The sequence below is a fragment of the Neophocaena asiaeorientalis genome, unplaced genomic scaffold (genome assembly GCF_003031525.2).
Source record: "Neophocaena asiaeorientalis asiaeorientalis breed wild unplaced genomic scaffold, Neophocaena_asiaeorientalis_V1.1 scaffold70, whole genome shotgun sequence".
Taxonomy (NCBI): Eukaryota; Metazoa; Chordata; class Mammalia; order Artiodactyla; family Phocoenidae; genus Neophocaena; species Neophocaena asiaeorientalis.
The window spans coordinates 185,234-199,215 of record NW_020175410.1 but is presented as its reverse complement, the minus strand read 5'-3'; the positions used below and the strand labels follow the sequence as shown (position 1 = coordinate 199,215).

The following is a 13,982-nucleotide window of genomic DNA, read 5'->3' as shown; positions in this document are numbered from 1 at the left end:
CCCCCACCCATTTGTAGCACTGTTCACTGTGCTGTGGTCCTAATTTGTTGACAGCTCTGGTCTGCCCTGTGGGGCTGGCTGGTGGATTAGTTAACCTAAGCCCGTCTTGAAATCCCCTTTCACATTTAATATCCTCCTCGGTTAGGTTAGAGGACGGTCACCATTCTCACTCCTGATGGGGGGAGATGCTTTTAGGAGCTAAACACGTGCAGGAAAGGGAATGAGTGTTTCTGAAGGTATTTTTTAGTCCGGTGCAACTGGCTTTCTGTTGCACTCTTTACTTATTTGGCAGTAATTTTGTAGCGCTCAGCGTGAACGCATCGGTACAATGTATAGAGATGGTAGCAGTTTTGAGTGAGTGTAGTAGCCAGAATACAGTAACGGATTTGTATTTTCAGTCACCTTTTTGGGGAGCTTTCTTATCACTTTGGGTCTGTAAATGATTTGGAGCTGGAATTATTGAAACAGACGTTTTCATTCTTAGCATCTTTCTCTAATTCCCTTCTCCCTCTACTTCCAAGTTTAGTCAGCTCTGATAGATTACAAACTTAGATTTTTTGTTTGTTTGTTTTGGTGGGATATTTGTGTGAGATGGAAAATACTTTTTTTTTTTTTTCAGAAAAAAGAAAAATCCGTGCTTGAGACAGATTTACTTTTGTGAATTGGCAGTATTCATGTGTTTATTCCTAATTATTATCCCTGAGTTATTTTACTTCACATTTTTCAAACTTTCATAAACAACTTTCAGAACACATTAAACAGTTCCTCAGAACAAATCAGAAGTGTGCATTTGACTTAAAACTTAATTTAGGTCACTAATCCAAACCAGAAAAATAACAGTTTAAGATTAATATTTAAGACCAGTTTAAAAGTTTAATTATTCTGGAGTTTTAATTTCCTTTTAGAATTTCAGTGATTATAGGTCTTCAGATCTAGACTTGGCATTAACAGAGGATATTCATCTATAAATAGACTGATTAAAATTTGGAAGACTTATCCTGCAGTGTGGCCGACATTAGGAATACTGCCGAATCAGCAGTTTTTGTCTTGGCAGTTCTGTTGACATTGGTTTTCAATACTTGAAATTTTATACAGTGGTTTCTTATATAAAAATGTATTTGTCTAATTTGACTTTGTCCTTAGTGGTTATTTAAAATTGAGAGGCCTCACAAACGCTTCTATGTATTTATTAATACACTGGTATACTTGGCATTATATATAATAGAGTTATCATAGGTTTTATGTGTATGGTCAGATAACCTGAAGATGCCCCTGATGGATTTTTAAGTTACTGCATTTCAGTCAGTGTGTTACAGAAAGACCTAGATGACTTTAATAGAATGCTTTAATTTTTATTCATCATAAAGTTTAACATTTTTGGCTTCTCGTTAATGTTTTATTAAAGATTTTTCCTTTAAACATAGTACTGTACATTTTATTTACGTAGATGTACCTTTTATTATTTTATATTAGCATTTTAATATACTTTCTAAGATGTTAGTATATTTGTATTTAATAATCTCTAATACAATACAACTAAAGCGTTTCTACATTCACCCTTATTTTATTTAGTTAGTATAAATGTTTATCAGATCTTTATTGAGCATCATGCGTTGCTTTTAATCATATAAATGCCTTAAAAGGTCACTGCTCCATAAGAAAAGCCTAGTGCTGGCATTTACAGAATCACATGAAATTGTTTATAGATTGTTTTTACCAGAATGAAAAAATGGTTAACTTAAAATGCAGTTAATCAAAGTCCATTTTAAGAATGGGGCCATAAACCCAATATTAAGTTTAATGTGTTTTTTTAGTTAAATTACTAGTTTGTGGCTAACAGGCTCTATAATATGTTGGCACATTGTCAGAAAAATTCATCTTGTTTGAGCTGAAAATGTTACTGAGATCTATTTAACTTTGACCCCTTAAGTCAGCCATTGTATCTTAAAGAGAAAATATGTTGTAGCATAATTATAGGACTGTTAATAAGATGGCCATTTAAATATACAATTCCATAAAATTTTGGAATCAAGTGTGTGACATACTTTTAACCTGAAGCTCTTCCAATCTTCAATGGAATTTATTAAACGGGATCAACGCCCCCTAGTGGCAAAGTCCAACGTTGAAAATTATCTTAGTACGAAATATATTTTAAACGTGTTAAATTTAATCCCGCTAAAGTATCTTGTACATAGTAGACACTCAGTAAATGTTTCTTTTCTTTTCGGAGTAACGAAAGCTAGAAGATCAAAGGATATGAAGCAACCTTGCATCTGATCCATGTTCCTAAAGAAATTTTCAAAGATACCCTTAGGAATAGGTTCTACTGTTTCCTTACGTGTTCCTTAAAATAACCCTGCTCAAAAAAAAAAAAGAAAGAAAGAAAGAAAGAAAAAACAATTTGTTTTTACTTAAATCCTCTTCTTGTTTTATTTTCTTTGGAGATGAAAGCCTTTTTGTACGTTTCTTTAATTACTTTGCTGCATGAAGATAGGTGAAAAGCACACTATTGAATTAAATAGAGTCTGGGTTTCTTTTCCCCTAGTGATAATAACTTTGGATGTATTTTTGTAGTTTTTAAGTTCTATTGATACATAAAATTTTTAGTGGTACTTCAATTTACCATATTTTTAGAAAATTAATGCTGAATATTGGCAAATAATAGGTGTTGAGTAAATGAAAATCTACACTTAAAAATGATATCAGTAGTGGTGGTGATCAAGCCAGCCATCATGAAGTGTCAGAGTTAGAAATAACTTCTCAGCCTTAGTTGACCCTTTTTACTTTGCTAACACACTAATAACATTAGTATAAAAGCAGTGTCTTCCTTGCTATGTTTGCTAAATTGCTATTCATTCTATTTAAACCTAATGAACCTCACTTATACAATACCTACTTAGTTGAATAAAATTATGCTTTACTGAAAATGTTTGATATAAATGTACTATGATAAAATTTCCTAAATAGCTTCTAAAATAAAAATATAGGTATTTTTAGTTACATAATTGTTTCTCCACTGTTGTTTTTCTTTCAGATAAGCTTTGTTCAGATAGTTTATACATAGTGACTATAAAGGCTCTCACATATTGGACCTATGAAATAAGTAAGTGAAAGTGATTAGTTATTGGTAACATTTATACAAATAAATGGTGTAAAGAGGAAACGGTGAGCACTAGTTGAAAAAGCGCTAGTTCTAAACTAAAATTGAAAAAGCACTAGCTCTAAACTAAAAGATGAGGTCTACTTTTCTCACTTGTATAGGTCTTGGCAAGTGATTGACCAATAAGGCAGGCAGTCAACACCTACATTGCCACTCTCACAACTAAAATTAGCAGAAGAAGAGTATTTTATAAGCTGTAAAGACTTCTAACAGAAATACAGATTCTATTTTTAAATAATTTCAGCTTACATTATCACAGAGCAATCAATTCTCCTGTGAAACAGTAAGAGGCAGTATATGATTGCATTCTCAATTGTGGGTAATGAAATGTGCTACTCCACTGGTGAAAAAACTTACACAGTACATGCTTATTGGTGCATATAATTTAGACACTTACTTAGAAATTAGTACCATGCAAATCTTTAACAACAGTACCTTTCTACTTCCACTCTTCTTTTAAAATTGATATTTTTGCATACTGGTTTTATATAACAAAAAACTGTTTGTTAGTACTTATTGTGACATAAGCATGCACAGTGCTTTACAGACATCATTGTATTTCATTTTTATAATAGTAGTATGAAAAGGTATTATTATTTCAGCTTTCCAGATAGGGACCTGAGGTTCAGATTCAAACTTTTTAGGTAGTAAATGAAAGGATGAGTTTTAATATCAGATTCCAGGTCTTTTGGCTCCAAAGCTTACGTTCATTCCAACTTCGCAGTGCTGCCCAGGTAAGTTCAGTGATGCATATGGTACACCCACATACTAGGGATTTCCTTAACGCTCACTGTTTCTTCTCAAATAGTGTTCTGAATAAATTATTTCCCTTTGCCCATATATGATTTGTGCTTGCTTGACTCCATACTTGCATTCATGCCCTTTCTTCTTAGAGTCTTTTCCTCCTATTTTCATTGATGTGCTAGCTACCTCCCCTCCTTGAAAACATTGTTTTCAGTGGCTGCATGGTACTCCCTTCTGTTAAAGCTCTGTAATTTATTTGGAGGCGGAAATTCTGTTATTTCCAATCTTTAAATATTTCAACTAGTACTTCAGAGAATACCCTTGAGATATGTGAATTTCTATGTAAATTTTTAGTTCATTCCTTAGGAAAAATTCCTGTAAGTGGAAATTTGGGTACAAAGATATGATATACTTTTACGGTTGAGCCAAATATTATGCTCTGAAACATGCTGTCAAATTACTCTGCAAAAAATTTCCATTCCTATTGGTAGTCTGTAGGAGTGCCTATATCCTTGCATTTTTGCTTTAAAAATATTAATTGTCAACTTCATAAGCCAAAAAAAAAATGGGGTAGATAATGGAACTTCTATGTTGGGATTGTATGTGTGGAATAATAGTGAGTACATTTGCAGATTTTTCTACTTGAGATGTCCTTTACATACTGATTTTCTTTGTCTTATGTTTTTCAGTTGTTTTTCAGTTTGCTCTTTTACCTTCTTTTTAATGAAATACTATTTTGAAAAGTATCCGTTTTAAATAACACATGCACTTGAAAAAGTCAATAATGTGTATAATGTTATCTTAAGTTTAGCATAGTAGGCATTATCTGTTGATGTTTTCTTGTGATAGTTATGGTTATTAGTGCTATTTAATCTCTCCTCATCCTCCCAGTATAATTTTATCACAATTTTGGATTAAATTCACATGCAGTGTTTCCTTAACTGTAAGTATTGTTTATTGCTGAGTTAAGTAATATACTATGATTACATTTTCTTTTCTGTTCTCCGTTGTCATTGATTTCACTTTTTACCTAATTTTCATCTTCATATTATTTATATCTGGGTTTAGCTGTGTCTTAGGTTTATCCAAGACAGATTTTGTGTTTCTATCTCTGTTTTCCTCGTTTGGCATGATCTTCCAGAGAGAAGGGTAGTTGCAGAAAGCCATGTGCTCTGCCATCATGAAACTGGAAGTGATTTACCTATCTTTAAGACCTGATGTAGAAACCACATTTCCATGAAACCTTCCCCCATTACTCTACCTGTATGTGAGCTCTTACCTTCCTGAGCTCTCCAGCATCACTTTTATGGCATCTACATTATTGAGCAATACATTATGTTTGATTTTTGGCTTGTTATAGAATGTATCTCCTCCTAGTAAGAAAGACAAGCTCTGTAAAGATAGGTCTACCTTTTATTTGTCTTTATAGCAACCAGAGCTTCCTAGTACCATATACATAGTAGGTATTTGAGAATATTTACTAATTTAACAATTGGCCACCAGTTAAAATTTTTCATGTTTTAGTGATGTATTCTATGCGGGTTCCAAGGGAAATACAAAGAAAAAAAAAGTGTATATTTTAAAAAGAAGAGGAAAAAGGGAACATTCTTAATGAATTTTTTCCAGGATTTTGGAAGTAACAGTGATTTCTAGGGCATATTTCATGTTCCAGTTTTCATTGTTAAAGTCTTGTGCTAAAGATTATATGCCATTTGTACCTCATCACCACTCCTTAAGCATAACAAAAGAGGGAAAGGGAAGAACCCCTCACAGTTGTAGAGCGGCTGCAGGAGAGCGACTGAAGAATTCAGACTCCTTACGAGTAACTGCCAGCCAGAATTCTCCGAAGTTGTTGTAGACATTTTTTTGCTTCGCATAGGGGAGTAAAATATCCAGCTGTATTCCGAGTAACAGTGAAATTTGACTTAATTTGTGCCACGGATCCCCTCTCCAATATCACGTTAAGTATACAATTTATGATGATAAACATTCAGCATTTATATTCAGAGATAAATAAGTATGCACTGAAGCCATGGGGAGGAAATGAAGAATGAATGGGTTTAAGAGTTGGGCTTAATGGGGTGTACGTGGTATGGTAGAGAGATTTATCGAGAAATACTTCAATTTCCTAGCTGTTGGAATGAGAGTCATACCATAATAGATGCAGAGAAGCGGTGCCCAACTTCTGAAAAATATGAATGTGAGGACATTCAGGTACAGGGGCTGGAAATAAACAAGTTACTGGTAAGTAGACTGAAGCAGTGAGAGTAGATTAAGTCACCCACAGGAAAAAGCCGATGGAGCAAAAAACTCAGTACTGTGACAGGTAATCTTCGTTAGAAAATGCCACCTTAATCTAAGGATTACTGAAACTTTGTCTTTGCGTGTCATTTTGAGGTTTTATGGTAAATGTCATAAAAATATAAACATTTACAATTACAGTAATTTATGATTAAACTGGATTGTTATGTTTTTCAACTTTGTTTCAAACCCTGAGCACAAGTGATGAGCCTAAGAGACATTTTAGCCTGGGATATTAAAAAGGTATTAAAGAGGGCATGCAAGCTGGCACTGGACATGCTATTGGGCTTGTTACTGCCAGTACGTATGGCATGCAGGGCTTCTAAAACAGGAGCATGGCATGCAGTCAGCTAAAGTCTTGCTTTCACAACAATTTTGATTTACAGGTTGGGACAAGATTTTTGAGGTTAAGGTTTAAAAAAATAATAAATTGTTCCTTTCCCTGATCGACATCTACAGTCTCCCTATTTCAGGAGGTGTCTGAATTCCAGATATCCCAAATCCAATGTTGCAGGGACACTTATTTACATTTCAGATGTAGACTTTTGTTTAAATAGATGGCTGGCAGTATGTTTTGGCATAGGTTTAAAGACAATACGAAAGTAAAAGTACCTGCATAACTCAAGTGTAACTGATGTAGAATTACTCTCTCTTTTTAATTACTTGGTGCATCGTTAATAGGTGTGGATAAGTATGAAGTATTTTCACAAAATAGTTATGAATATTTCTCATAAATAGGTGAAAAGGTGTCTCAACTCTATCACTTCAGCTTTAACAACAGTGGATTCGAAATGCCAAGTCCAGTGGGTACTTCTCAGCCCCGACTTTCCTTAATAACTTGGTGCATTTGACTTTGTTCTGTGACCTCCAAAATATTCTGCCTGGGTTCTTTTCCTATCTGCCTTATCATTCCTCCTCCGTACTCTTTGCCCGCGGCCCTTTCCTCAACGTTATACCTAAATGTTGGCATCATAGAGGTCTGTCCTCAAGTCTCTTCTTTCTTCGTTTGGCATACTTTCCATTAGGAAATATAGTTGTGATCCTAAGTTACGAATCCCAGTCATTTGCAACCTCTCCTCACTCACCGTTTTTCTCTCCCTTACTTCCTATACCTAGGAAGTCAGCACGTCAGTTTAGTTGACTGAACACTTGAGTCTGGCTATGTACGGAGCTTTGTGGTAGGTACAAAGTGCTGTGTTTAAAAATCTCAAGCCAGGCCTTACTTGTTATCGTCCCACTATCACTCCCTGTGGTCAGGCTGCAATCATTTCCTTTCTGGACACTTCTGATCAGCAGCCATTAATGGAGAGTCCACTCCGTGTCAAGTACTATGCTAAGCACTGGAGATACAAAATGATTAAGTTGATATTGTAATAAGAGAACAAACAAGTATATGCAATATAGGTTGCATAACACTTGACTTAGGAAATTCAATCTCAAGCTAAATATTCCATAATGTGCATAATAATGCATTAGAGCTGTGGACAGTTTTGCATTGTGTATAGAAATAGTCTCATCTAGTGCAGGGTTGACTACTGCGAAAAGCCAGCGCAAGACGGGCAGCAATTTCACATGGAGGAGCACCTCTACACCTCTTTATCCTACTGTTATTGTTATTTCTTTCTGTGTCCTAGCAGCTTGTCTTGCTTCAATGTTTGTGTTACGGTCTTCTCCCCAGTGTTTTATAATCATTACTGGAAAGCTACCAAGAGTGCACGACTAGATTTTATTTTCAATTACGGGAAATGCCGTCTGCACAGAATATTCCTTAATGGAATGGTGCTTAAGGCATTTACATAAGATGCATAAAGTACAGTAGTCACCTGGGAGGAATCCAGTGGGAGTAGGTCAGGGAAGACTCTACAGTAAAGTGATCTAATTGAGCAGCGCTTTGAAGCTGGTTCACTGCTCAGTGTTCTGTGCTTGGCACGTGTGGTGGGTGGTCACTATTTACTGAAGGAAGGCGGCCCTAACCAGCTTCCCCTTCTCTCTCTTTACCCTGTGCTTCACAGATAGGCCCTCTCACAGTTCACCTTTCCTCAGTTATGCCGCCTCCTGAAATCCTGTTCACCTTTCAAGATGTAGCTCAGATACCACCTTTTCTATAAAAATCTTTTTTCAAGCAGTTGCTCGCTGAACTCAGCTCCTGTCACACTTTTTGAGTATATAGGAGAAGAATGTTTTCCTGGACCACCCAGGACATAGGAGCAAATAAATATTTGCTTTCACAGGTGATTAGTCAGACAATTATTCAATGAGGTAGACATGCATTATAGGTAAAAGTTGAGATTCAGTTGATTACTTGGAGAGATGCAGTAATTAGGTGTGACTTGAATTTGATTATACACGTGACCAGGGAAAATAGCTAGAGAAATAGTCACCAATTTCTGTTAAGTATGTAGTTACATGCATAGTCTAGAGGAAGTATCTACTGACTTATTTTGTATATATGCCACTTTATCAGTTTCTTACTCTTATTTTTTGTAGAAATAACATGAACTGCAATAGAAAAAAATAGAAATAGACAAGTTCTGAAGAAATTACTGGGTAGGGACATTGAAAAAAGCCTGTTAAGTTTTCATATTACTTTCTATTATCTTTTTGCATAAAGTATTACTTCTTCATGTTCATATAACATTGAAAACATGTTGTCGAGAAATGTTTTGATTGAATCAAATTAACAGCATTATACTCAAGCCAATTTCCACTCTTTCAGATGTAATTAATTTGAATTATCAAAAATGTCTTTGTCTTCTCAGTAAAACTGGAGGAAAAAAGTCTTCATCATAAGAATGCTCCAGCTAATTCTTTATTTTTCTGGCAAACGGTAGGGTACAGAGACATGATCTAAAAATTACTTTGTTTTTTTTTTAATTAATTAATTAATTTATTTATGGCTGCGCTGGATCTCCGTTTCTGTGTGAGGGCTTTCTCTAGTTGTGACAAGTGGGGGCCACTCTTCATCGCGGTGCGCGGGCCTCTCACTATCGCGGCCTCGCTTGTTGCAGAGCACAGTCTCCAGACGCGCAGGCTCAGTAATTGTGGTTCACGGCCCAGTTGCTTCGCGGCATGTGGGATCCTCCCAGACCAGGGCTCGAACCCGTGTCCAGTGCATTGGCAGGCAGACTCTCAACCACTGCGCCACCAGGGAAGCCCCTGTTTGTTTTTTTGATATCTTCTCTTTTTATATTTCAACATTAGGTGTCTGATGATCTGTAAATCCACTTTAATGAATTTCTGTTATGAAATCCTGGCTAAGGCTTTTGTGTGAAGTTCAGTTTCTCATTTCTGAACTCAAGTTCTACTCCTAACTATAAGTATCATTTTTCTCAGATGAAAATCATGCTAAATGTTGGGATTTCATTGGATTTTCTAATTGAGACACAAACAATGATGGCTAATAATTAAGAAGGATTACTGGCCAGTCATAAAAGCAAAATTTGCGGGCAATTGCTGGTAAACAGTTAACCTCTAATATTTGTCACAATCGACAAATATCAATAACTAAAGTCAAAGTTTTTCTCGCCTTAATATCGGAGGACCCCATTAGATGGCTGGAGGACCCTGTGGAGTTGCCACAATGGCTTTGAGACGTTGTCACTGACAGGAAAGTGTTAAATATAGGAGGCTGAGGATGATGAAGAACAGCTTTTTATTTAGGGTCACTCCTATTTATTTGCAACATAAATGATGCTAAGATGATTTTTGTGGAAGATAGCAAAGGAGGCATAATTTTCACATAATTTACTGCAGATTTCTTTCTTCCCCCTAACAATAGATGTGTTTGAAGGGGAAAAACTCCTAATAGATTTGTTAATTGGGAATCATGTACCACAAATGTATGAGGTATATAAGAGGTACTCAGCATTTTCCTGTGATGGGTTCATACGTTTTTAATAAAACATTATGAAGGAGTTTACCCATTCCCTTGTTTTTCTTAATTAAGATATGAAGGGAGCAGTTTGAAAGGATTTATGTAAACTTGAAGTAGATTTTAGATGTTTGTTTTGTTAGAAAAATAGTTGAGGAGATGTTATAATGTGATCAAAATTTTTTCTTTATAGATTTTAATGTATTTTATGGAATTTTGTTTGTTTTTTAGTGTCAAGCCAGTCCCAGCTGAAGGAATCAAGTCGAATCCTTCAAAGCGGCATAGAGACCGACTTAATACGGAATTGGACCGTTTGGCCAGCCTGCTGCCTTTTCCACAAGATGTTGTTAATAAGCTGGACAAACTTTCAGTTCTTAGGCTCAGTGTCAGTTATCTAAGAGCCAAGAGCTTCTTTGATGGTAAGACAGAAGGGTTTAATTTTTCTACAGTCGCTTACAAAATACTTACGTTGAATACGGCTGTTTCTGCTTCTGTGTTGAAAAGTGCAAAAATTAGCCTTACGTGAAAAAGTTCTGTTTATTGCTGGATAGTAAAACTTAGGTAGCAAAGCCAAATTTTTAATATTTCTGAAATCAGTTTTCCAGATTGATGCATCAAACATATGCTTCCACTTAAATAATATGTGGTGTCATTCTTTGAAAATAGTAACACTCATATTAAGAAGGACACTTTCTGGTTCTTCTCCTTTCTACTCAATTTTTTAAGGTCTTTTTTTTTTTTACTGGAAAGAATAAAACACATATTAACTACTATGATATATTTTTGCTGGATTTCCTTCAATATGTTTCACAGATACATCATTTTGTTTATCCTTTCAAAGTTATACTTCTACTGCTTTATATTAACTATATGTTTGCTCCAGGAAAATGTAATTAAAAATTTTTTTCCATTGGAAAGAGCATTTTGTCACTGGAGTCAGTAGAGTTGGATTTCAGTCTCCATTGTGCCACTGACAACTATTTGACTTGAACATGTTAGCATCAGTTTACTCTGCTTTAAGCTAGGGATTTGAGCTAGGTGATGTTTGTTACACTTTAATTGCATGGTATATCATAGTCATAAATTATTTTAAATGGAAGTTTTTGTTTGAAAATAATGCTTCAGTGTGTCTTCTCATGTAAAATAATTCCTCGATTTCTCTTTTGGTCTGTTTATATGTCAGAAATAGATTTTTTAGGAACTGTTCCGTCTTTTAAATATACCATGTCATTTTACCCATAGTAGTAAAGAATTAATGATAAAATCTCGGTGACATGTCAGTGCTCTTAAACTTTAACGTGCTCATAAATCACATAGGGACCCTGATAAGGCGAAGGGTTCTTATTCAGTAGGTTTTGGTGTCGCCAGAGATTTTGCTCTTCTTACTAACTGTCAGATGATGCTGCTACTGCTGCCCTTGACATATTTACAGATACTTGAATTTGCGGTTTGTGTGTAGAATATTGCAGAACAGTTACTTCCCTGTAGGTCTATGTTTAGATGGTTTGCTGTGTTTAGTCTGAGCGTCTTTTTTATTTATTGGTTTGTTTGCATGCTGTATGTTCTTCATTTTGGATTAAAAATTATACAGTTTTTTTTTTTAGGTGAGAAATTCTTTTATCATATTTAGAGTCAAAATATCCCTTAAAATATTTGCATTTTACAATAAAAAGGATAGCAAAACACAAGATCATGTACGAGCTTAAGTCTTCAAGTTTTTGAAGAGCCAAAAAGGAAAAGGAGAATAATGGACTACCACAAAGCTGTAGTACAGTAATAAATGCCTTCAGTGACTGCAGACTAAAGCAATAGATGTACTCCTTGGGTTTCTGATTCTTGGTCAAAAACTGCTCGACTAAATGATTAATATAATCCAATTACGAAGTTGCTTGGCTTTTTGTTGCTCCTACCCTGAGAAAACCATAATTCAAGAAGAGTCACGTACCACACTGTTCATTGCAGCTCTATTTACAATAGCTGGGACATGGAAGCAGCCTAAGTGTCCATCGACAGATGAATAGATAAAGAAGATGTGGCACATATATACAATGGAATATTACTCAGCTATACAAAGAAACGAAATTGAGTTATTTGTAGTGAGGTGGATGGACCTAGAGACTGTCATACAGAGTGGAGTAAGTCAGAAAGAGAAAAACAAATACCATATGCTAACACATATATATGGAATCTAGGAAAAAAAAAAAAAAGGTTCTGAAGAACCTAGGGGCAGGACAGGAATAAAGACGCAGACGTAGAGAATGGACTTGAGGACACAGGGAGGGGAAGGGGAAGCTGGGACGAAGTGAGAGAGTGGCATGGACATATATACACTACCAAATGTAAAATAGCTAGTGGGAAGCAGCCATATAGCACAGGGAGATCAGCTTGGTGCTTTGTGACCACCTACAGGGGTGGGATAGGGAGGGTGGGAGGCAGATGCAAGAGGAAGGGGATATGGGGATATATGTATATGTATAGCTGATTCAGTTTGTTATAAAGCAGAAACTAACACACCATTTTAAAGCAATTATACTCCAATAAAGATGTTTAAAAAAAATTGTATAGTTTAACCATTGTGATCTGGGCAATATACACTGATTTGAGGATAATAACTTCAGGGAAGATTATATATTTAAGTATTCATAGTAGACGCTTATGTTTTCTCTGATCTATATAAAAAGCCTTTGAATTTTCAATCTTCATGTATACCAGACCCTTCATCTTCTAGGTGAGTCACGTGATGTTCAGTGGTGTGTGTGTGTGTGTGTGTGTGTGTGTGTGTGTGTATGTATGTGTATATGTGTATGTATCAGCTGTATATTTATTTTGTCATCAAGCTAGAACTAGGTTTCCACATTCCCTCTGTTGTTTTTGTTGACCATATCTCAGTTACTTCTCTTTTCTGGGAACCATATATATATAGCAAAATCCTGAGAACTTTTCCCTAGATCTGTGATTCTCAAAGTATAGACCCTAGACAGTCAGCATTAATGTCACCTGGCCGTTTGTTAGAAATGCCAAATCTTGGGCCCTACCCTAGACGAATGGAATCATACACTCTGATGGTGTGGCAAGTTTGGGAGCCCCCGTTGTAGATTGTAACCCCAAGGTCAATCCCAGCTTCTTGGGATGCAGTCCTGATCTTCAGCATTTATTCACATGCTGTGCTGTTTGACCTTATGATGGAGGGTTCCGTGACATGTAAGATGTGGTCTCTGTCCTTAGAGGGTTTATAGTCGAGAAGCCAGGGAGGCACTATTCCTTGACTCTGGTTAAGATGTATTGACATGATCATTTTGCCTTTTCGTTTCCTGCTCCTCTATAATGGGAAATCAAATTATATGTTAAAAAGAGAAAAAAAATATATGGGTTTTTCCCTGTTTAGAAGCAGTGGAGTAGAATTGAAGCTGCTTGGAGAATAGCCAGTGTGCCATTTCAGTATTAACATACTTACTGCTTTCTAGGCTGTCTCTGTGTGTGTGAGTATGTGTATATGCTTACACACATGCATACACATACATTAATATATGTATATTTAATGTAAAAAGCAGTCTCCCTCTCTCTCTCTGTCTCTCTCTCTCTGTCTCTCTGTCTCTCTCTGTCTCTCTCTGTCTCTCTCTCTCTATATATATATATTTCATGAATAGATGTGTATCCTGTTCAATACCTCAAGTAAAAGCGATTCCCAAATCTACCTTATAAAGAACGTCATAGTGTAGCGGGGCTCATTGTGGAATTCTCACTTGTTAAAAAGTATTTTCTTGGCTTTTCATTAATAAGTTTATTTTTTATTCTGGCTCAGTGTATTCGACAGTAAGATCTTATTACCCTATTTGTGTCATTCCTTCATCAGTTATCTTTTTTTAACATGTTTATTGGATTATAATTGCTTTACAATGTTGTGTT

The 13,982-nt window shown here is 35.6% G+C and overlaps 1 protein-coding gene across 1 annotated transcript in view; it reads left to right on the top strand.

Annotated features, from left to right (window-relative positions):
- AHR (aryl hydrocarbon receptor) overlaps positions 1-13,982 on the top strand; it is a 47,977-nt gene that overhangs the window by 742 nt on the left and 33,253 nt on the right. Inside the window, exon 2 of the mRNA XM_024767051.1 lies at positions 10,308-10,495. Coding sequence (XP_024622819.1) covers positions 10,308-10,495 — 188 coding nt within the window. The remainder of the gene's footprint in view (positions 1-10,307; positions 10,496-13,982) is intronic.